At 40.4% G+C, this 25,193-nt stretch overlaps 2 protein-coding genes across 2 annotated transcripts in view; one reads left to right on the top strand and one right to left on the bottom strand.

Moving 5' to 3' along the window:
* Positions 1-122: 122 nt before the first annotated feature.
* Positions 123-3,561, bottom strand: laptm4a (lysosomal protein transmembrane 4 alpha). Its single transcript, XM_088286326.1, has 7 exons — positions 3,284-3,561; positions 2,335-2,455; positions 2,177-2,253; positions 1,915-2,037; positions 1,628-1,723; positions 1,393-1,491; positions 123-754 (listed from the first exon to the last, which is right to left on the bottom strand). Exons 1-7 carry the CDS (start codon positions 3,383-3,385, stop codon positions 680-682), a joined length of 693 nt encoding a protein of 230 aa, XP_088142452.1. The 5' UTR covers positions 3,386-3,561; the 3' UTR covers positions 123-679.
* A 760-nt stretch (positions 3,562-4,321) lies between these two features.
* Positions 4,322-25,193, top strand: part of rngtt (RNA guanylyltransferase and 5'-phosphatase) — a 53,552-nt gene continuing 32,680 nt past the window's right edge. Inside the window, exons 1-10 of the mRNA XM_088286774.1 lie at positions 4,322-4,769; positions 5,572-5,681; positions 5,754-5,857; positions 6,232-6,320; positions 7,876-7,951; positions 10,069-10,318; positions 12,527-12,636; positions 13,718-13,819; positions 18,328-18,463; positions 21,815-21,886. Coding sequence (XP_088142900.1) covers positions 4,706-4,769; positions 5,572-5,681; positions 5,754-5,857; positions 6,232-6,320; positions 7,876-7,951; positions 10,069-10,318; positions 12,527-12,636; positions 13,718-13,819; positions 18,328-18,463; positions 21,815-21,886 — 1,113 coding nt within the window. The 5' untranslated portion in view covers positions 4,322-4,705. The remainder of the gene's footprint in view (positions 4,770-5,571; positions 5,682-5,753; positions 5,858-6,231; positions 6,321-7,875; positions 7,952-10,068; positions 10,319-12,526; positions 12,637-13,717; positions 13,820-18,327; positions 18,464-21,814; positions 21,887-25,193) is intronic.

A 25,193-nucleotide genomic window follows, 5' to 3' on the forward strand; every position in this document is an offset into this window, starting at 1 on the left:
TTCATAGTCAATCAAAGTCAATACTGATGTCATTTTTTTTTCTTTATATGGGTAGTTATTATTGCAACATATACAGCCATGGCAGACCCAGAAAATATCATAGTCACTCAAGAAACTACAGATGGTCTCAACTCTTTATTGAAGTCAATTATATTAAAGTGGGTATAATGAAATGGAACAAAAGAAGCATGGTTAAGTAATGGGAGGGCATGCAACTACAAATGTTTCACGACAGATGAGTTGACGTCAAGCTGGTGGCAAAGCAGCTTTCTTTCTCCCTCCCTCCTGGTACACTGCTGGAAAACTAGCTGGCAGCAGAGTGTGATGTAAACATCCGAGCTGGTGGTGGTAGTGAACCACAGCAAAGCTAAATAAATAACACCAAAAAAATAGTGCTGTGGCGTGCTTCCCAAAACTGAGATGCAACTCTTCTTACGTCATAAAAAGATCAACAATAAAGGAGCTACAATAATTGTCAGTCTACACGAGGAGGATGCTGGATTGTTGACTGCATTTGATTGAAACATGAAATGAAAGAAAAATGCTGGCGTCGCTTCAGGTGGATTTTCTCCGTCATCTTTGCACAAAATATATACAGTAGATAAGAGGCGGAGGAGGTTAAGTGAGGGAATGTAGAAATGCATTTGGCGGCATGTTGTTGTCCACAGTGGGCTGGTCCTTAAGACGGCATGTAAGGCGGGGGAGGGTCCTTGTCGGGCATGTTTACTGCCATCTCGTAGGTGGGCAGGTCCGACTGCGCGAGACAGGGAAGAAAAAAGCCAATTACAATTAAAGTCAAGTCCGTTTCTTTTGTCTTGCTACATGGGTTTATTCTTTCACCCAAACCCTTAACAAAAAAAAACAATCATGTCTCAGGAATGTTCAATCTTAAGTTGCTTTTAAGTACAGAAGTAGACACGTGTGTGTGTGATTGCCATGACCCCTACTGGTGCTTCCAGCACATTACGCATTATCATTATGTAATATACACAACTAATGAAAAATATATTTGTATAAACACAAAGATGGTTACATTTGATTCGTAAATGAACACAGTTTAACTCATTCACTGCCAGCCCAGGTAAAATGAAAGTACGTCTATATCCGTCAATGGTAGCGAATGAGTTAATCATGTGGATTTATTGATAAAACTGATTTTAATAAAACTTTTTCAGTTTTACAAATTGCTCGGCAAAGACATCTTGGTGGTATCAAGTCAGGGTTTGACTGGAGCAACAAAATCAACCAATACTGTAGACCACCAAAAGTGATCCTGTTCACCACGCTATTAATGATATGAGATTTTCTGCTTATTACAAGCTAATTCACTATCACAAGCGGTAATCAAAAAGGTCAAATTAAAATCAAGTCTTCTTCAGCGTGCTCACAAACCTGGGGCTGATTCTCAAAGGAGAGGAAGACAGAGACATCTGGTTTGTTCCTGTTGTTGATGTACTTGTAGCAGTTCCACACACAGTTCATCAAATATGCCTGCAAAAAAAAAAACAATCCACGAATGAGACATTAATCATCCAACTAAATACCTGTCAAATAAGGCTTAAGATTTGAAAACAGTGGCTTCTAAAATATTTACAAAACATAGCACCTGCAAAAATACTTGGCTTACCTTGAGGACGATGAGGAAGGTGAAGAGGATTAGCACAAAGAAAAATAGGAACCGTGGGTCCAGAGACAGGAGGTTATCCTTGTACGGGAAATCCGGCTGAGGAAATAAAAGTTGGAAAATCAATTAAGTTAAAAGGCCCATTCTTATACTAGTCATACTTCCACGTAAACGACAAAACAGTCGAGTCAATTGTGTTGTGCAATCATCTACTTGTTTATCAAGTTTATGAAAGACGAATACTATGAACTCAAGCAAACTAAGAACCTCGATCTTGAAAAATGGCTCACCAGCTGGTCCAGGTACTCCTGTATCCGAGGCAGGTAGGTGAGAGAGCTGCAGGCCACCAGGCAGCTTAAAGCAAAGTCGAACATCTGGTAGCAGAAGAATGGAATGAGCAGCCCACTGCGATGCTGGAGACCCCCCAAAAAAAAAAAAAAAAGAGACATTAATAGAAACTAAAACAAAGTCACCCTCATTACTAGACCTTGTCTCGATGGCCACGTTGTTCTTGTGACAGTTTTCAGATAGGTTAAATAAATGTGCACTTACAGTAATGGCTCCATAGAGCAACATAGCACTGATAGTGACCATTAGCAGAGAAATGGCCAATCCAGCACCGGCATTACCTGATTGAACACCAAGAGGGAGAATAATGACTAATAGATGCCATACCTATTTGAGACTCCACTTAGCATCATTTAACCTACCTGACATCCTGTCGGACGTTAAGTAATGGTCAATAACTGCATACTGTAAATTGACAGAGGGAACGCTTTCCGGATGGGTTGCTGCAACTGTTAGCAAGATTCCCATCAACAAGTTGATTACCTGTGGGGGGAGGAATACAAATCACCATTGACAATGCTTTTTTTTTAAGAAACTCGACAGTCAACTCTCACATAGTTGGTATTCACTAGCAGGGGTTTTTTTTTCTTTAGAACTTAAAAGACCCAGCTCACAAACATTTACTCTTAAAAATATATATTATATGCATTGATTCATGCACATGTAGAAAGACTCTACTAACAGCCCAGGCGAATTTTAGCCCCTCCCTGATATGCAAAGCTCGTCTTTCTGTCAATATGTATCACTTTTAGTCTTTTATTGTTCTGCTTTCCTATTTAGACAGGGCTAAAACTGCTGCTTTTTTTGCTGGCTTAATGGTTGCGCCTGCTACCGTTTTCGTACATTTTTTGACAAATTGTAATATTCTTTAACGATGTCAAAACTTCTAGTGTGTTTTGCGTTACGTTTTAAATTAGGCTTCATGTTCAGCTGGCAGACTATGACGCTAACCGACCTACTTATCATTCGTTTGGGCGCGTTTGGGCATCAGCCGCTGCATTTCTGCGATGGCTACGCATGTGTACATGTCAATACTTTGCATACAATTTTGTCATTGCTACCCCACGTGGTTGGAAAATAACTAAAACGCACGCTTGAATTAAGAAACTAGCTTGCTAATGTTAGCATTTGCGGCGAACATGACATTCAACCGCTGTGTGGGATTCAAGGCCATTTTCGAAGCTGCGACAAATCAAATAATGTCCGAGTCGACATGTATTCCCCTCATACTCGTTGCAATGGCTGCACATATGACACTAATCGTCTCTTACATAAGATTTCAATCCATCCCTATCGATTTTTATTACGTACCATGTACCATGTTCCGAGGATGATCGTCCCCGTTCGGACATGGCAACATCCGCAGCACCTGGTGCTGTACAGTTTGTCTCGACTGAGTTTAAAGTGCTGCATTCCCCCCACGGTGTCGACAGAGAGTCCGCCAATATATGGATGTATTATAAAAATATATATTGTACAATGAAACGGGGAAATAACACCTCCCCTTGACAAGCTGCACGTCCACGTATCTCTGGATGAAAACAAACACCCGGAAGTGGAAACAAGTATGGCACGTTAGAAAGGTCGAAAAGCATTGCAACGGACTCGCCCAATTTTGCGACAACCGCGGTGTTTATCAGCTCACCAAAAAAATCCTCAAATACTAATTATTGCGGATCAATTTAGAATTATGTGTGTTGGAGGGGAATACTTCTAAAATAGTATGGATCGGGGCCGGAGTTTTGCAACCCCGATGCAGACTGTGTATCCATACGAGTGACATACTCATCCATCCAATGTCCAAACTGCATATATTAGACGGAATAATAATTTTACTCTATTATATTTTGCTTATTATTATCATTGTAAAATCATAAGTATTTTGGTCGTAGTTTTATGTTCGATCTGATGTACAGCGCTTTGTTAAAACCCATTTGTGCTGCGCTATATAAATATGGTGCGTTATTTTAGGTACATTGGTGTCGTTGCTAATATTTACACGCAGTGGGCAGCAGCATACAGAAAACCTTTAAAAAAAAAATCAAGACCCTCGACGCGTTTTTTTTCTGGAAAGGCCAGTGGAGATGGAAACGTTTGTGTTTTCAATAATACGCTTTAAATTTTGTAACTACATTTATCAAATAGTTCCGCCAAAATTACATACATTTGATCCATATTTAATATTTTTATTATTGCTCCACAAACACATATTTTAATAGAAATAAAAATAGTATAACTACTCTTAACATAAAAGGCAACAATAATTAATGCGCATGCATCCAAATGCACGCAAACAGATAAATACCGTACTGTTATCATGACAGTCGAGGTGAAATGATCAAAGAAATTTTGGCATTTCAACTTCCGGGTGACACGGGAACGCAACACAGGCACCCCCGATGGAACGTGAATGGGAAAGCTAGCTTGTTTATGTAGCTGACCCAGCTAACATGGTTAGAATCTTGCGAACGTTATGTTTGCCAAATTGATAACAATTAAGACTTAAGAAGAACGGCGGGAGGAAAAAGCAACGTAAAATTTAATGTACATTGTTGGTAATTTTTAACGATATTCCTAAATGAGCTCAACGAGCCGCAGAGAGGCCTTTGCGTCCGCGGTGTTTGGGTGAGCCACAACCCGGGGATTAGGGCGATATCACGGTGTACACGACTTGGGTCATTGTAACGCCTGTGAGACCAGCTTGTCCGTTTTACCACCGACTGGGAGCGAACCATGTCACACACGGGACCCCCTCCCCGCTGGCGAAATTGTCCCCGGAGAGGACAACCAGTGGCGGGTGAGACAGCCGAGCTCCAATTATCACTTATTAGCATCATTTACATTGCAGTAGATTACATTTAGCTTCTGCTACACGTCACGTAGCATCATTTATATATGTTATAATCTGCTGTTCGTAAAATTATACATATCTTCCCTCCAAGAACGAATATTACGTTTTAATAAATTATTAAAATGTGAAATTTAAACAGTTTAAAATGAACTTGCTGTCCCCTTTCATTGTATTTTAGCATCACAACATGCTAACATTAGCGAGCAGTGTTGCGTTTGCTAATTTGGGAGTTTTGAGCAATTGCTCGCAAACACAGTAGCACCACCGTTTTTGACCAACTGGGGCTTATTGAATTAACTTCAACTCAGAATATTTTTAATTGTGTTTCACTCTTTTATTAATTCTTTTGAAAAGGGTAGTTGCTATGAAGTCGCAGTGTTGTCCATCCATCACGTGTCAAAACAAACCGAGTCTACGCATGCGCACAAAGGGGATTAGAGAAAGTTGCTGTTCTAGGTACTGAAAATGTACAGCACATTTTAAAATGAAAATAGGAACAAAATGGAGTAGAATTAATCAGCCATAAGTGAAGTTTTATTATGTATACAGGAAATGTGACAAATAAATATCAAATGATGCACCATAATCTCCATACGATGAAAGTAATTGAGAAGCTTCTACTGTGTTTGACAATAAACCATTTATTTTCTCCTTTTGGTTACATCAACTTTCTATCGAGATAGACTGGCCCTTCTTTGGTTTCATAACCAGTTGTCCTCTATGCTGCTTTTGTATTTAATTTCTCCAGGTAAATTCCTGCCTATGAAAACTATGCTGGGTCCCAGATATGATGACCAAGTTGCAGAGGAAAACCGATTTTACCCAAACATGTTGTCTAACTACTTGAAGAGTTTAAATGTAAGGAACCGTCAAATCACTGTATTCAAAACAATGCATCGTTTAACTTTTTTTTTTTTTGTCCCTCCTCAGGTGAAAATGGGTTTGCTTGTGGATTTGACGAACACGACACGCTTCTACGACCGCAACGACATCGAAAAGGAAGGAATCAAATATGTTAAGCTACAGTGTAAAGGGTATGTGATGATCATAACATTTGCTTGAATTCCTGTTTGTCTATATGTGTCCCGGAATTGGGTGATGTTCCGGGTCAGCTAGGATAGAATCCAGCTCCAAGCTGTATTGAAAATCTGGTTACATGATGGAGTACAATGAAGTTGCGGCTAGCAAGTCTGCCTCACAGAGACGGACCTTGATTTGAGTCTCAATATGGTGGAGTTTCTCCAGTAGCTTCTTGCCTCCTTCCAAAAACATGCATGTTTAGTTACACGAAGGCCCTAAATTGTCCATAGGTGTGAATTTGACACACCTGCAATATGTGTGATAGAAAATGGATGAATTGATTGTTAATTTCACCGCATTGTACCCTTACCTCTTTCCCTTTTCCCAGTCACGGAGAATGTCCTTCTAAGGAGACAACTGCGATGTTCATTCGACTCTGTGAACACTTCATGGAGAAGAATTCTACAGACCTTATAGGTGAGAAGGCAATATTTTTAGTTTTAGTAATCACATGGCTCTACTGTCGCATGCTGCATGGAAATAAAGTACATTCCGCCAAATGTGGACTAAATACTCAGAGTGTTTCAAGGAGACATACTGTGCACCACCCTTAAATATGTGTCTCTATCAGAAGGTAATACTGGAAATTATTTGTCAATAAGCACATCAAAAACTGCATTTCCCAAACAAATATCGCAAAAATTAACACACATACTAATGTCAAGCAATTCTAGCAAAAGCCATTTTTTTCATTGAGCAAATGTAATTAACAGGAATTCAACCACACGTGTCTAATCATCATCCACATTCAGAAAAAGAAAATAAAGAAAATAATTAAATAAAATCTAATTTCAAAGGGTGTGTACTCGTTTATGTTGAATGTACTGCATCAGAAGTATTTATCTATTATAGTTACTGGTTATTATTTTCTGCACATCATGAGCAACATAAAATGCTTGTACACGCAGAAAATATACGTACAAAATAGATATTATGTTATGGGAACAAGATTTGCAATCTCTTTTTCATTTTTGCTTCCCTTTTACCATTGTTTTACATTCCTTGGGTACAGAGATTTCAATTTATTCTGCTCGGCAGAAATGATTGTAACACTGAATTTTGAACGCCACAGCACATGCTTGTTTCATTCCTGAATAGAGAACAAAACACCATAAATCTATGAATAAGTGCTTGATATGTGCTCTTGTGCTTTTAAGTCCTTACCCAAGTGGCTCCAAGCAGAACAGAAAATCATATCTAACACCTCTGAATTGTCATTGTTTATTCAGTCCACTTTTTTTTCTTTTTACTTTTATGCAAAATCATTGTGGACATTTTTTTTAAACCTGTCTCGTTCCGCTGCTTGGGCACACTCAATGGTGGAGCAGTTTGACTTTTCATATTGGAACAATTTTTCTGTGCAGCAGTTTGAAATACTCCCACTATGGTTTGTATTGGGATTTTTACTGGTAATGCATCCAGACAGAATAGGTTTGTATGGGGACACAGTGAGAGGGGAAAAAAAAGAACAGATTTATAACAACAACAACAGGGCAATTGTAGAAGAAGCTGCCAATCATAAGTGTTGTGAAAGTTTTACTTTCATCCACTAGGGGGCTCTCTTTCTCATCTTTCGAACTCGTTGAATTAAACCCCACCAGATGAACTTTAACAAAACCTTGTCTGCCTTGTACACAAACTCATTGAACTGAAACCCACAATGTATGAGCGTGTGTCCAATCTTTAGCTTTTTTGTAATTACGCTTGTCCAGATTAGACAGCAAGGCTTGTGAGAGCTCTAGGCTTTTACGTCAATTAATTAAATCCAGTATGCGACGTTGCTGGAAATAATTTCTTTGCACAGGGAGTGTCAGTGTAGGTACAAACACTCATTGTTTTTCATTGTATTGTTTTCAATTTGTGGTCTTGAAGTCATTTTAATCCAATATTTACTGAAGTTATGACTTTCTTACGAAGTAGCGTTAATGTTAATTAATGAATTCCCATTTTGTCTTTCCCTGCTGTTCCAAAGGTGTTCACTGCACGCATGGGTTCAATCGCACAGGCTTTTTGATTTGTGCTTACCTGGTGGAGAAGATGGACTGGAGGTAAGGCTCTGACCCCGCTCGCCCCAATTGCGTTCCGCCGCTATATCACTGATTATCATTAGCGTCAGATTGTTTAAGCCATTTTTAATCGCAAGACTTGTATGTAATGTATTTCCGTTTTATAATATATTTACGTTTTTTTTTAATTACCTCAAGTGTTATGATAACATTTTTTTACATGATTTCTCTATGTCTGAATTTTCATCTATTGCGGGTGGGTCTCATCACCCCTGCGATAAACGGGGATTCACTGCAGTTACAAGAAGATTGTTAGTGATTGAGTCCACCCACAATCCTGTTGAGGAAAGTCCATGACAAGCTCATCCGTACATTATTTTGCAATTCCCTTTCATCAGCCGGTAATCCAGTCCTTCTCTCGATTGTTATCGTATGTCAGAGGAGACCGAAACATCACTATCAATCAAAGCAGACCACGCAAAGCTGACCAGTTCGCAGAGCTTATCGCTTTCATGCCAGATATGCATAATGGGTTACTGTGACTGATTGTAGTGGGCGGGATGTGGGGCCAGGGGTCTTAAGACAGAGGTGGAGCAGGTCGTCTTGAGAGGACTTGAATGCCTGGAACCTGCTGTAGACATGTAGGCTGATGAAACACTCCCACCACCCACTATTTCCTGTGTAATGAATATTCCCAAAGCATGAGGCTCATCCTGTGTGTTGCAAGATAATGCGACAATCAGATCAAGTCCTCGCATGCTGATTTCCCCACCTCCCCACCTCCCCTGTCCAAGTATTACTAAGTAGCACTCAAATTAACTGATTCCAACCTTGTATTGGTGTTTTTTTCATTCATTTTTTAATTTTTTTTTTTTTTATTTAATTGTATTTATTTATTTATTCATTTATGTATTTATTTATTTATTTAAGATATGCATAACACTTTTTTTTTACGCTTAGCCTACATATGCATAGCCAGTATTATAAAGGCTGCAAAAATGTTGCGATAAATTGTGGTTGCCTCTTACAGTAGACAATCATAATACAAGGGCTTGGAATGCGGCATAGTTTCTCACTAAGCTGCGCCAATGCAGCAGTAAATTCACGGTGTAATTACAGTATTGCTTAGATGACTTGAATAGCCGGCACTACGTCTTGCTTGATGTTTTGCATCAGGAGAGGGTTAAAAATACTCCTCAGTGTGTGACATGATTTAAGCCTGGGGCTCCACAATCCTGTTCCTCTAGGGCCGCTGCCATCCCACGTTTCCATCTCTCCCTGCTGCAACACACCTGATTCGAATGATCAGATAATCAGCAAGGTCTGCAGAAGCTTGATAATAATCCTGATCATTTGAATCAAATGTTTTGCAACAGGGAGAGATGGAAAATAGGCAGGAACAGGATTGAAGACCCCTGATTTGCGCCTGCCAGCTTGCCAGGGTCCTGTAAGTTCCAGGAAGTTTCTAATGTTTCGAAGAAGTTGGCCGCAGGATGAGGTCCGGCTCGAGGGTGCTGCAGTTATTACTCTCTCTGGTGGGAAATCCAATTTGTAGTTGAGGTCAACTCATATTTCCGAGTCGCCAGACTGGTCAAGGAGGGTCAAATTCGCTCTTATCGTTGTTTTGACCGGAAATTCACTTGCTGTCTCAAAGGAAATTTGACTTAGAAGTTTTATGCATCGCTCGAGGGTGGTGGTGGTTCTCCTTCCTTTGCGGTGTGCTTAAAGTTTGCAGCCGTTGAGCAGAGAGCACAAGTGGAGGGCCACATTACAGTTTGAGCGCCGCAGGAAACGGGTTCTTACCTATGATAGGTTTCCTCCATCAACTGCTTAATCTAGTTTGACTCATATTTATTGTGGTCCAACCGCATCAATCTGTGTGTGGCTGGCTCTATGCCGCAGCGCTAACTAGTCATTGTGAGGCATTCGTGTTCTTTTATTGTGTCTAATATTTAAACATCTCTTACAGATTGTAAGGTAGCTCAGTATGATAAAGTGCTATTCTACCCGACTGCAAGCCACAGGGGTTGTTACATTTATACATCAAGACTGAATATTTGTGACGCTAAAATATTCGATACAGCACTTGTCAACTTGTGCAGCATCTGGACAGTGTGCAAGTTTGAATTGATAATCCTGCCTGTGTTTACTCTTATCAGCGTGGAAGCAGCCGTTGCAGCTTTTGCCCAGGCCCGGGCCCCTGGGATCTACAAGGGCGACTACCTCAAAGAGCTTTTCCGTCGCTATGGGGATGAGGAGGACGCGCCTGCCGCCCCCACACTGCCCGAGTGGTGCTTTGAGGACGACGGCGGCGAAGTGGATGACGATGGCAACGCCGTTAACCAGGAGTCCGGGCCCAGCTCGTCGGGGTCAACACTCGGCAAGCGAAAGAAGGAGAAGCTCAAATTGGTAGGACTTGTGTGCACTTATGAATGAGCGTGACAGCGTCTCTGTGTATATTTGCAAGGATCTCCACCCGTATAGCGTCGTTGAGAATTATGGTTTTTGCTACATGATGCGCACTCTAGAGCCACGCTACGAAATACCCAGTTGAAAACATTTCACTGAGAAAACAATCAGATCATATCGTGAAGTACTCAGAGGTTCTCACCCCTACTTATAAATCAAAGCTGCATTACATTCAATGGATGCTCTTTGGCAGTGTTGCCTCAACACATTTAACAAAATGCTTGTTTGCTTTTACTCCCGAAAAAAAAGGAAGCACTGGAACATCTCAAGTTGCATACAGTATGATTCAATTTCTCCATCAACATTAACCTGATTCCCTCACTTGCACCTCAAAGATGAGAGTTGTTACCAGTATAAGTGGTAAAAATAACGCAATAAAAACACTTCAAGACAATCAAATGGACAGGAAATTATACTCAAAAGCAAAGGGTAAATCCTTAAGTGCATAGAAAGCTCATGTCAAGGCAAATTAAATTTCTCTGACTGTGATGGGCTGCAGCATCGAGTTGCGGAGGCAGAACTGCGGCTTGCGCCCTGCATTGCTCCAGCATCATTAAGGACTGCGGTCTCTTGGTCGTGGTTGGGTGGCTTACTTGCGCTGGTTAGTAGCCAAATTGGCTCTTTTCAGAAGTAGTACTTGGATGGAATACATTGCTTATCTTGGGGAAAATGTTTAACTACAATAGTAAATGCACTCGTCAACATGAAAGCAAGATTTTTATCCATTTATAAGCGCCTTATAAACAAAGATCCCAAATAGCGGGTTTTTGCAAAGGCGCTTTATTACGTGTTGATTCACTCTAACATTTGCGAAAGCACCCTATCCCAAAATAAAGTTTGGAAGTGGTAGAATTGTAATGTATTAAAATGTTTTTCTGAGTTACAAGAAACCTACCTCTCTGATAATTTTGGGGAAGCCAGCAATTGCGTAGAAATTCACATTTGGTTTGATGCAACTGGTCCTGAGTGCCTGTGAATTGGGTCTTTCTGCTCATCTTGCGCAACATTGCTTAGAAAGTGCATTCTGATTAAAACGTAGGATACAAGGAATAAGAGATGCTAGGCATCAATTGTTACACTGTAATAACCAAGTCCCAAGGAAATGAAGTTACAATGAATTTGGTCATACAATATGCATGACTCCTTCTTGTGACTGGCTCCATGTCTGCTCTTTCAGCATTTAGCTCTCCACAATTGCTTTGCTAAATAGAAAATATGTCATGATAAATCCATATCTCATTTGCAATCAGTGCCCTCCCTGGGAGTATTTTGTTGTAGAATGTATGCTATTGAACATATTGATTCAGAAAGGAGAACCATTTGCAACAAATATTTTCAGGTCCACTAATTTGAGTTGAGTATTCTATCCCCATGCTGAGAAATTAAATTATTCATTGACTGTGTGCATTATTTGTGGTACAAATTACATACTCTGACTTAGTTATAACAGATTTCCTCCGAGACCGACTGCGAGCCTGCCCCCGCGGCCAATCATATAATTATAAATCTATCCTATTGATCACTCACTTACATCTGCCGGTAGCCATTAAAAGAAAAAACATCTGACTTTTTCTTTGCACAGACAAGCAGAAGCTGGAGCCTTTCCCAGCTGAGAGGCAGGGTAGAACCTGGACTGATCACCTGTCAATCATAGGGCAGAGACAGACAACCACTCACATTCACACCTGTGGGTAATTTAGAGTTTTCCGGGGATGTGACATGTTTCTTGGAGTACAATGCAGAAACTCAACATAGAAACGACTGAACCGAGATTTGAACCCGCGTCCCAACCTGAACCTTCATGCCGTGAGGAACGCTTGCTAACCTCACGCTACACTTAATTTTCAAAAACAAGCATCCTGAATTTCTTCAGGTAATAAGAGGATCTCGCAGGCGGGGAGCAGGTTTATTAGGTTGTATGAATACATAATTCATGTAGAAATGGAGTGATGTGGAGAGGTAAAATTAAAAAAAAAAAATAGCTGGGTTGATGATGTTTTCCAGACGCTTGTTAACACCGCTAAGAACAACTGTTTGGCAACAGTTTCAGCTGTGTGAAAAATGTCTCACATACTCCGTGTAGGAGGGAGTGTTTTTTTTTTTTTTTTGTCTTACTCCAACACAGATTTCTTTCATTTTGCCTCCCAGGGGGCAGTATTCCTTGAAGGTGTCACGGTGAAAGGTGTCACACAGGTCACCACGCAGCCCAAGCTAGGCGAGATCCAAAGAATGTGTCAAGAGATGGCCGAGTGGAACAAGTAAGTACAGTACCTTCTTTTGTGCTCCTCCTGCCCCTCTGGGAAAAGGTGTGTGCATGCGTTTGCATATGTGGGTGTATTGTGAGAGGCTCATTTCTCTTCAGTCACCGTTTTTTCTTTTCTTCCCCTGATCTTGACACTTTGAAACAGGCGAGAGAGTCAGGAATAGATTTTTCTCATGTGGAAAAATGCAGCTGCACCTTTTTAATGAAATCGCTGAGTGTCTGCTCTGTCTTGACTGAGGGAACAGTCAACAGTAACTCCATCTTCTGCTCTCTCAAAAGTTGTTCTACCTGTATGGATGCTGTTAGATTTTATGAAACTACTGTCCAAAAATAGTTACGAATGTACTGGAATAGTGGTTGTTTTCGCCTCCTCATTTACCAGTGTTTGTCGACCTAGTTAACTTGAGTGCATAAGTCGTCTTACTTTCCTGTCAGACTAAACAGAATTACACTTTGTGTATTTGAAACAGTCAAACTTCCAGAAAAGAAAGACCCTAACTCAAAGCAAATACTAAATCATCATTTAATTGCCTCATCAAATGCAACCAGTTGAGAGCTTGCTTGGATGCAAGGAAGTCTTTGAAATCTGTCACATAAAGTGTCACTCTTTGAATGCGCGATCATTCCGGATGCTGGTCTGCGACGCTCCCTCTCGATAGCTCGCCTTGCAGACTTGGGTTTGTTGTGTCTGTCTGATTGCACTGGCTGTCGGACAGGCAAATGAATTTCGGAGGAAAATTTGTTTTGGGTGTTGCTACGGATATTTATTTTGTATGCGTTGTATAAAAGCAACCATGTCATCCATACCCAACGTTGTTTGCTTTATCCGCGAAGACAGAGGAGATTCCTCTCAACGCCATTCATTCACGTCTGCCATTCTTTTCCTGCCATATGCTGCCAGTGGCCTCAAATAAAACATGGCAGACTATAATTTGGCCACTGGTTCCACCTGTCTTCACGAATATGTCAAAATGTCTGTAAGACCTCCTTGAATTGAGAAGTCTATTTGGCATGTTTATGCTGTGGCTCCAAGATGTCAAATGATGAGGTGAATCAATATGGTATTTTTCTTGCAGGTCTGGTTTTCCTGGTGCTCAGCCTGTATCAATGGATCGACAAAACCTTTGTTTCCTGGAGCAGCATCCCTACAAAGTCAGCTGGAAAGCTGATGGAACACGGTGAGTCTTGATAATACTGCTGTTTGATTTGGAAATATCCCATTTCTACCAGACCATGCTTAATTAATATTTACTTTGCTCATTAATAGATCATCTCGTATTAATTCAACAGTCGTAAATAGAATCTTGGCAACATTGATCATTTAAAAAAAAAAAAAAGATTTTCATATCCATGTTTGCCTGCTAAAGTTGTTTTCTTCGAAATATGTTGAATTAGGTTTGTTGCCATTAGTGAAGATGGTATTGATTTGATTTGAGTTTAATTACTGGTTGTTGTAGCTGCTGAGATAGAATGGTGAATTGGCTTTAGCCGCAGGCTCAAACATCTGTCTGGTAATTCACTGCAAAGATATATGGCAAGGAACGTCTTGCTTTCTGTCACATGGCAGAGAAAATGTGCTCCCCCCCCTAGTTTTATGTATCCCTTACAAGTGCAGAATATATACATATTTATTTATTTATTTATTTTTATGAGGGGGGGGGCGGTGGTACAATCAAAATTCTCTCTTGCATGCATTCTGGTGAAATGTAGTCTGTGCTTGTGAATTTTTAATGACCTTAGTCAATTTCACAATTGGATTGGCGCTTTAATTTCCGGGAAGAGAGACAGAGTATCCATGACTGCGACCTCTGGGCTGCAAGTGTCAGTAAATGAAAGTTTCAATCTGCAAATGACTCCACAAAATATTCTGTACACTTCGTCTCATATCTGTGACCTGATTTTTTTTTTTTTTTCCAAGGCATCCTCGAAAACATGTTAAACAAAAAAAAAACAAGACGATCTCAATTAATCAGAAAACAACCGAACAGGCTGAATATGATATGAGTCATCGCTCAGCAGTGATATAAAAAGTCTACACACCCCGTTTCAAATGCCAGGTTTTTGTAATGTGAAAAAAAAAAAAATGAGGCCACGATAAGTCATCTCCAAACTTTTCCGGCTTTAGTGACATAAGCTGTACAACCCAATTGTTGCGATATTTAAAAAAAAAAAAAAGACCTGGTTGCATAAATATGCACCCACTCAAACTAATATTTCGTTGCAGCACCTTTGACTTTTATTACAGCAGGCAAAATAAATCACATGGAAGAGTTTGCCTGTATCTTTGATTAAAAAAAAAAATAGAAAATGTTCGTAGTTAAAATAAAGACAAAAACTGCCTGATAAATCTTTTACCAGAAAAATTGAGTTCTTATTAGTAAGTCCCCTTTAAACAGGCTTTTAAACTTTAAATATCAGGAACAAAACACTTAACGAGATTAATATTCAGACTCAGCAGTTTTACTTTTTCCATCAGTCGTCTGAGCTTTAATGAGACAACCCGAGATTTTTGTCGTGGCTGTTTATTGATCTTGGAAATAAATAGTTAAATATTTCCCACGTACCCCGTGCAGTGCGCTTGCTTACCCCTTGTTTGGAAACACCGTTCTGCTTCTTCAGCTTGGCATGCACAAGTGCCGGTTCTATTGTAAACCATTTGGACCATTTTGTGAAGACATGACAAAAAATGTCTTCCACATTGATGCACTGGTAATGATGAGCAAAGCTCTGAGATCCCGGGCCTGTCAGTTGTGCCACCGTCCTTGACCAGGGAAGATGTCCTCTCCTCATTAGGGCTAAAGTGCTTTGAGACCGGGGCTCACGTTTATGGCTAAGATTAACGAGGGGAGGGGGAAACAAAATCAGACAGTTTGAATATTTTTGCAATTGATCGCATACATTGTCAGAAGTTACAAATATGAAGACAGATTGATGCGAAAAAGATGAAAGCATAATGAAGCGCCGAGAGTTAGAAGACATTAATGGTCTCCCGCTGCATTCTTCGGAACCTGTCAGGGTTAGCTGCGGCTAACTGGCTCAATTAGACATCAGAGGAGCGGCTTCTGCTCTCTGCATACCTATTTGCCGTTGTGCCGCATACGAGAAAGTCTCTGTTTGATACGCTCAGGCTGTGGTCCCTTTTTAAGGATTTGTTGTACTCGAGCACTTTTGTGTCGGCGTGCATCATTATTTGTCAGAACTTTTCAAACATTTGCTCCCCCACTCTTCCCGAGCGCAGTCTACATAGTGTTTTTATCTTTTGGATGTTTTGATCGTGTTTCGACTCCCACCTCAAGCACCTTTTTTTTTTTTGAAAAGTGCAAACCTATATCTGGCCAACACTCCCGAGACACCGATGTTTCTTTACCCGCCCACATTTTTTGTTTATCTCTGCAGTTTCCAAAAGGCTTTTGGACAGGCCTCGATTTGTATCGCCTCGCTCGGTGACCTTTTAACTGAGGACGTTGTTTAGAAGTAATACGTGTTGTATACAAACTCTGATTGGCAAGTTTTCTCTGGAAACATTTGACCAATTAAAAAGCCCTTCCATCTCGTTACACATTTTGTTTTCAAGGCCAAACAAAATATGAAAAGTAATTTTATCGTCATACTCCACGTACGGCACAAAATCCAATCAGTGTATTGACTAGTCCCAAGACTTGTGAACATTTACAAAAAAAAAAAAATCCCTTCAGCCGCTTGGATCCTGGACAATGAGAAAAATCAATTGTTGCCGTTACAGAATAAAACTTTCAATACGTAGCATTACCGTACATGTTTTTTTTTTCTTTTTTAGACGACTACAATTTTTGTCAGTTCATTAATGAAAATATATGACTCGTACATCAGTCAAAGGCTGATTAAACGATCATCTGTTCTGGTATTTGATGCCGGCTGATGCTTGGCAGCTTGTCGACTTTCCCACTTTGAACCAGCTGGTATTGACACGATATTTATCACATCTAATCCTTTTGTGGAGATGATAGGGAGGCACAGCAGGTATGAGAGATCCATATCATCACCGGGGATGTCATCTTTAATCCATCTCTGTTTCATGACCTTGTTTTCCGTAGGGAGCGTATTCTGACATCCTGTATTTTCTCTAGACTATAAATGTCTTAAATAACCCCGTCCGCTTTTCATGTCACAAATCCCCGTTTAATGTTTAAGAAGCAAAGTAATTAGTCTCCATTTTGGAGTGCATTGGTTACACGATTTAACCTTTGAAAAATGTTGCATCATGTTATGCTTTATAGTTTAATCCTGCTTTATTTGCAGCATGGGATTTTCTTTTGTTAAAGAGCAGCATGCAGTCTGGGAATGTTAATGGTGTTTTTCAGAGGTGTGCAATGGAGCCGCCATATTGTTTAACATTTAAGAGACATTTTAAAGTCAAGTCAGGCGCACCGTTGATGGCACTGTTGTTTCTCGCGTCAGCTTAGCTGGAGGTAATTGGCTGGGAAACGACTGGAATGCAAAGTGATTGGAAGTAATTATTGCATCAATATTGAGTTATTTATACACAGGAAAAGCCACTTGTCAAAACTGAACGGCGTTTTTGTTTGTGTTCTGGAGTTTTAGTTTTTTTTTAAAACAATATTTTCCTTGCATATTCTTTTTTTTGAGTTTCTGGATAGACTTTTTTTTTTTTTTTGGTGCAATTGTGCCCATAAAATTTGAGACAGTGCAACTACAATTTTCGTCTACTCGCAAACAATAAACAACAATATTTTTCAATGTATATTACTATTTGTGAATATATTTTTGTTGCTGACAAACCTCCGCTCCTCACTTCCGCCCATTCATCAGTAATATAGTGAAAGTGAGTGGGATGAGTATTTACCCTGCAAGTCAATTTACAGTGGACACCCGTAAATCTTCTATTTGAACTTCTAACATTTCCATAACAGCAGGTCGCTGTCCGATCTGATTGGAGCAGGGAGCAGGGCTCTAATTATTGTCATTAGTCACACTTATCGAGACGTTTGCGATGACAGCTTTCCTTTCTTATTATGTCGCTTTCCCTTTCTCTACAGGACTTACATTTGAAGAGAACGATGATGACATTGTGACTTTTTCTGCTCTATTTGAATTATTCCTGACCAATATTGGGACTCATTTATCTTGCCATGTTGGGGCCAAGCTTTAAAACGATTCTGCTGCCATTCCTGTGTTGCTAATCAGTTAATGTCAGCGAAGCCTTACGGTCTTAAGTGATGTTTTCCCAAATGAAGGCCTTTGTGATTCTTCCAAAATGACACTTAATCCTTAAATCCATTGTTTCAGGATCCACAATCAAAACAAACATGACCACATTTTCTGTGGAAGTCTTTGTGAAGAATTTGATTAAGCTGTGGAAGCAAGCACCAAATGGCGAAATGTTGCGGGTCACCGATTGCTGTTCATTTTAACTGCATTTAAATGTTGGAAGATAGATTTGCTAAGTTAAGGGAGGTGAAAAAAAAACTGTTGTTTTGGGGCTCTTGCAATTTCAATAATGGGTTTCTCGTAACTTTTTCAAATGGTCCAAGCAGGGTGCAGATGGTCGATGAATTTAATAGTGAAGTCTGTGCGCGTCATCCTCGAAATCCAGTCGCTCGTGTGAATCGCAGGAGAGCATTCATATCAATGTGCTTTCATCTGCAAGCGGCATCTCGTGTGAAATTGCCCTCTCTCTTCCCAACAGGTACATGATGGTGATCAATGGGAAACATGAAGTATTCATGATCGACAGAGACAATACCATCTTCCACATAGCTAATTTAGAGTTCCCTTTCCGGAAAGATCCACGCGTCCATCTTGCGAATACACTTTTGGATGGGGTAAGTCTTCTTTTTCATTATATTTACCCTCTTTGTCATGATCATATTCCACCCAATGTCATCGCCGATTCAGAAAATCCTATCAGCCCCCCGCGTGCGCTGGAACAGCAGCATCACCAACCTTCATAACCTTACCGGCATATCCCTGCTGCTCAGTCTTGCAGATAATAGATGTGTGCTTCCAAAACCTCAGGCCAAATATGTTGAGCCGTTCAAATATATAGCTGACATGGAAATCATCCTCCGGGAATGGCTAATGGAAGATTTGACGTGTTTTTCTGCCACTGATTCCTTTTTCTGTCGTGCTATGTTGCTGTTGTGTTGTAATGTTTGGTGGCGAATGATCTGAGCTGTGACCTCGTCCTCCAATACGAAGCTTTACTATGAAACAGCTTTTTGGTACTGATTGCCGGTGGGCTTGAGCGGTATAAATTGAGTCGGCAAAGTTTTGATTTTTGATGACTGATCATTCTGCTGGGCATTTGGAAAATGATGTAACGGTTGATTCAACAAGGCTTTGTTGCATGGGTGCTTTGGCTTGATGGTGTTCGTAGGCCGTATTACCTTACCTTACGTCGATCAATAACACCTTTCGGAATGTTAAGCGCGATTAACTCGATTGCTTTTGTCTTCCTCAAAACAAAAAAAAAAAAGATTCCTCTCATATTGAGAGTTTTTTTCCCCCCACTTGTGTATTGTTCCAAGGGACGTCTTCATTTCAAATGCTGAAATAATTTGGTCACGCTGTTCTTTGGTTGCAACGAACCAGCCTGGAAACATATTGTACTTTGCTGCCCGCTGTTTTGAGAGCTCATTGTCTGACGCCGTCTTGTTAAAAACTCACATGCGCACACACACCTGGCGTCGTCCTCTTTGTAGGAGCAAAAATATCACTTGTCTTGTTTTTAATAATCTTGCCGTGCTAAATACGGTAGCTGCACTTTGAAAAGGTCATACTAAATATTTGACATTTTTTCATCGATGAATCCTCTACTGATTCTTTCAACGTATTACTTTGCGCTCTGTTTTGTCGACATTATCAATCATAAAGTTAAATATTGGTCTTCGCTTAACTCTTGCATGAAAATTCAACTAATTCTAGCACACAACTGGTGCATTTTTCTGTTCAAATTTCCCCATTTTTCTCGCATGTCCCTAAAGCCCAGGTATGGTTGTGTGTTGAGATTGTTATAAGAACTTGGTTTACTCTTGTGTATTTTTATCTGTTTATGCTTCTGGCTCTCCGTTCCCCGAGAGAGGATGTGTTTTTTTTTCTATTTATAGTGAGCTTTGTTCAAGTCCTGCTGTGTTCTCTGATAGGTTTCATCTTCAGCCTGCAGGCATTGGTCTTTGTTTACTCTCAGTTTTTTGCGGCTTTATCGCCTTTATTCCAATTTCATAACTGGATGGCATCATAATGGCATCTTCCATTGGTCACACTCATGTATTCATCCATGGCTGTCTTCACTGAACCAGATGCTTAGTGATGGCGCCCTCATGCAATTGCATCATTCTTCACTTTCCCAGCCACACCCATGAATCACGTCACAACACATATGCCATTCATTCGCTTCTGCGCTGCCAACCAGCTGCCGGTTGAGAATGTACAATCCCATTACCGAGGATGTATGGATACTACAAATCGGTCTTTACATATATAATCGCGTCAAAAGAAGCAGACACCTACACATGTGGGAGAAATGTTGGCACCTCTGAATCGAAATAAAGCCCACAATCATCACTGAACGCTGAATCTCTGAGACAGTTATTTGCTCGAATGCATATTGACAAGATACAATGCTTGTGGAAAAATGGTCGATTGTCGGTTTTCTTTTAACAAAAGGGTACGTGCAATTTGCCTTTGCTGTGTGTATAAAGAAAAGAACACTGTGAAAAACAGCTGGCGGCACAGGGTGTCGAAACCTGTGCTGGGAGAAAAGAAATCTCAAGACTATCAAGGCATTCTGGAGCGCTATGGGATGCGCAGTGTCGGAAAATGTGGTCTGATTTAAAAATCAACAACAATGGCAAAGAATAAAATTAATAGAGTTCACCAAAAGCACTGGTTTGTGACTCCTTTTGAGTGTCAGATACCGAAAGTTGTCTGACGTCAACATTTCTCATAATCATGTGACCAGCTGAGCATCACAACCTAATCTTCATCTTCAACTCAAAAGCTGTGCTGTTCTCAAATCAAAAGTGATGCAATGCCAATAGAGCTAGATGTATTTTAGTCATTATAGTGTCTTACAAACCTGAATTTGACAAACAAGCTGGGCGACACCCTTTTCCACACCAACCCATTTAAAAAAATAAATAAACGCATTTGGCAAATACGTCCTTTGGTGGCCTAAACGGTTGAATTCCAGTTGAAGAATACAAATGTCCACAGCAGTGAATCGGTTAAAGGTGACATCATTTTTGACATGGCTATTTTCATTTGTTTCTTTTTTAGGAAAATTCTGTTGGACCACACAAATCAAACAATGTTTGAGTTCAAATAGGTAATATTTTCCCCCAAAATTGTTATTTTAGTAAGAAGTGATAATAGTGAATTTTTCTTTCCTTAACACGATGGTCCAACAATGCTGTTTAAAAAAAGTCAGTTCCACTGCAGGAATATAATTGAATAGTTTTATCTAATCTACCTTCTGGGGTATACTTCCCTCAAAGAAAGTATGAAGGAATATATTTTCAAAGGCCTTAAATTGCCCTTTGCCAGACCGCTTGCGGGCCCTATCTTGTCATTTTTTTTCCCACTGATTTCAAATCCCAAACAAAAACATCAATCCTGGATATTTGCTGTGAAATTATTCATGTGAGGCTTAGTTTTTATCAGCCATGGCAAACCTGATGTTTTTGTACCTGCGACCTTTTTTTTCATTCACATCTGCAACTTCAGAAAAATAAAGTTAGCGGTGTTAATATTTTATGAGCGTGGAGCATGTCCTGGCAAATCCTGCAAGTCCATCCTTGGTCGTTATCACACCGTTGCGTAAGAGTTTTGAACACACCGCTGGTCCGTCTGCTCGGTGTCGTCCGTCACTGCTTCACCTGACTCTCATCTTGAGAGCCTTGCATAATTGATACTTTGAGCTATTTCCGCCTCACGTCCTTCTACCGTCTGACCTTACCCCGAGCTCACCCGTCCAATTCCTTCCTACATATCCTGCTTATTCCCGCAGGCCTCTCGGAATACATCCGTACATCCCCTTGAGAGAACCCACAACCTCTCGCTATGCCTATGGCGCGCGGATGCTCTTTTAATTCTATATATCATGTTGGAGTTCACTGTTTTCAGGAATGCTCTCAACCATTCATCACCGGACATTTTTGCTTTTGTCCCTGCAGGAGATGATCATTGACAAAGTGAATGGCCAGCCCGTCCCCCGCTATCTGATATACGACATCATCAAATTCAACGTGAGTATTCTTATGAGGAACTCTTTTCTTTGACATAAATTTAGATGAGCCATATTTATGCAGCGATCCCACAAAATCGCTGCATCAGAGACATAACAGAAGAGGCAGAACTCAGCAGAGGCTGGATATTACTGCAACTGTGCGAAGCGTCACACAGTTGGATAATCAAATGTGTTGCGACATCAGTCCCAGCATCGGGTGTAGTGCCTGAAAGCCATGTGGGACAGCAATCAGTGTAGGAAGCATCAGCATTGTGGCATTCACAAAACTGCCATCCCACCTCTCTTAACGTTCTGATAGACGGGATATTGTTTTGGAATATTACGTTTCAGTGCCGTTGACACATGGAAAATATTTGTATGTACTTAGCGAAAGTTGTACTGTTGAAAGTGACTCCTGTTGCAGAAGCGCTTTCTGCATCTCATTTTCTTAATTGCCACTAAAGTGGAAAAAGTACCACTCCCACTGTGAAGAAAAGTTTGATTTTTTTTTTTTTAAGAGGCCCTAACTCTTACACATCTAGAATTCTAAAACTTAACAGGTTCGCCTATAGTGTTCATAAAATGTGTGAGGGCCATAAAATGCTCAGACAGGAGAAATAATCCGCCAGTGCAAGATATTAGCTCCGTTGTCGATCGGAAGATAGGTTCAATAAATGTAATGTCATATCGAATTCCAGAATTCCATGTCATTTACCAAAGGGAAAACGCACCATGCAATTTTTGGATCGTATGGCTTAAAAGTGCGTTGACAAGAATGGTATACGCTGGTGTGGTAACTTGGAAAATGTAGCAATCAGTTTGATTTCTGAGCAGATCGGGGCAGTGCCGTTCATTTGAATAAGCTTTGCATTATTTGACGCAGTCCGCAGTCTGCCTGCCGGGTCTCAACTCCGCACCCCGTCACATCCCAAACTTTACACACTGTCAACTTCAAGTTCAGGCTTCCGATTTGACAACTTTTTTTTGCACTTATTCACAGCCAAATAATAATTGAAACTTACATTCAATGCATTTATTGACTCGCTTTCACCGCATTTGGCTATGGCTATTGCATAACTGCCAATTATGTCATCTACCAGTCTGGTCTGTATTCTACTAACAACAATCAGGCTGGCCCAGAAACAAACAAGCTTCCAATTACCAACCTTAACCACCCCAGCTCCTTTCCGCATAGAAACCTGGTGAATCACCCGAAAGGAACAGAAAGTGGAGAGGGTAGCTTTGACTGTTATTTTCATCCGCCGCCCCCATTGGTCCATCGATCACCCCAGTAAGTGGCTCAATGAGGACACTGCTCTGACGGGAATGTCTTTTGTAAGATGTTTGGCGGTGGTTAGGAGCTCCACGACGACTACACCGAGCTGGCGCTGAAGCGCTGCCGTATTGATCGGCGTTGGCCATTATTAGCCTTCTTCATTATCTGCTGTGGAGTGTCCCTTGGCGCAGAGGCCTCATCGTCAGTGTAACCGAAGGAACACGATAACACCTGCTCGGTCCATGGCCTAATGTAAGACTCCAGTTGTTTGCAACGCCAGAGCTACCATACGCCTGGGATTCTCTTGATTATGACAAAATTAGGAGTACGTGCCCTCACGCTGTCATGGGATCGTTTTGAGTTAAATGTTACGTAATCTCGCTAGGATTACTGCTATACTATGAAGTTATTTCCCACTGATATAAATGTAGTTGTCATTTATGCACTTTTTAAAATTTTACCCAGGAGGAGATTGTCTGTTCTTGTTTAAATAGCACAAAGATGAGAAAAATTCTGAAAAAAATAAAACTGCACCGGTCCTGAAGTTGTATTTTCCGACAACATATTGTCACTCATCCTGATTTAAGCAACCCTCGTTTTAAAGTAATCCGAAACAATATTGAGGCTTTTTCATCTTCGTTTTGTATGCTTTGCGCCGTGGACTCTCCTTTGAGGGGTGTATGTTTCAAATTCAATATTATTCATAAGTTGGCTAGAATACTACAGACACTGCATAGCACAGGTCCGTCCAATCCAGGCTCGTGTATTCCTACACTGTTCAATACCACAAGGAAAAGCTCAATTTCATTTCTGTTCTATGAGCGAGAATAACCTGCAATAACAAAGACAACGACAGTCCTCGTGGAGTCGAGAAGCGTTCAAGAAAATTGGCTGTGAAATGCCTGAAGAATAAATATTATTGCTGTGTTGCCGACCGATTTTTAGTGCTATGATGCACATGAACCTCTTGACTAGTTTGAGCCCATATTTCATCGCCATCGCTAAATGACATTCAACCCCAAATATTGTGCACCTAACAATCAAAAGTACTTTGAACTGTTTTTCCACACAAACACACACAGAATTGTTCTTACCTTATTTTCAAGTTCTTACTTGTTGCGGCAGCCCGTCTTGGAAAAAGGCTTGTGCTCCTGCAGCACTCTGGTCTTTAACATTTAATGTGAGTTATATATATATATATAGATTCTTGATGGCCTGATGTAGGCTTACTGACTTTAACCATAATGGAAGTTACGTAACACGCTGAAATATATGAATACAGCTCGTGTTGTTGTTATTGGTGTTGTTGCGATTCTGTGCTGTAATATTTTAGCTGTGATGTTATGTTCATAAGCTAGGCGGTGATGCATTAATAATCAAATGTAATCCATTTCTAAGTATCTTTTATTTTTCCCATTGTCAGATAAGGCTTTCATCTTTCCACATAGCCCAGACACATGAAGGCGATAGGCAATTGTTGTCATATGTATTCATCAGCCACTAATTGCCAGAAATTCCTCCAGCTCCTGCGATGTTGATGTCAGCCTTAATGGCCTGTTCTCTTCTCATTTTTTTCATCAATTTAAGAAGAGTGTTCATATGTTCCATACTCTATTTAATGTCATGGAAATTCTTTGGTAACATTCTCCTGACTGATACCTTTGAACAATGAGAGCCCTCTCACGCACCGTTGAATGAGCTGTAAGATGTTTTACAGTGACAGTTATCACATTATTTGTGGAGCCATTTTTTTTAAAATACTTTCTTCATTGGCTTAAGGGCGGTGTTCCTTTTTAAGATTGCAATTATCAATTCTTCAAAACAACGTTTAATGTCGGCAGTGTTTGAAGAACAGTCTGCTGCATTTTTTGTGTTGCTCAAGCACCGATAGCACACGCCTTGAATCATCCACACTTACATCATGCGCTGTCCCTATGACACCGCTGACAGATGGTGCCGAATGTGTGGGACACACTTACCAGCTTTTCCTCCGTTTTCATAAGCACCTGAAATAACATACGAAACAAAAAATATCCTTCTATATACATTT

The sequence above is a fragment of the Idiotropiscis lumnitzeri genome, chromosome 21 (assembly GCF_059441095.1).
Source record: "Idiotropiscis lumnitzeri isolate Australia: NSW breed Sydney's pygmy pipehorse chromosome 21, RoL_Ilum_1.0, whole genome shotgun sequence".
Classification (NCBI taxonomy): domain Eukaryota; kingdom Metazoa; phylum Chordata; class Actinopteri; order Syngnathiformes; family Syngnathidae; genus Idiotropiscis; species Idiotropiscis lumnitzeri.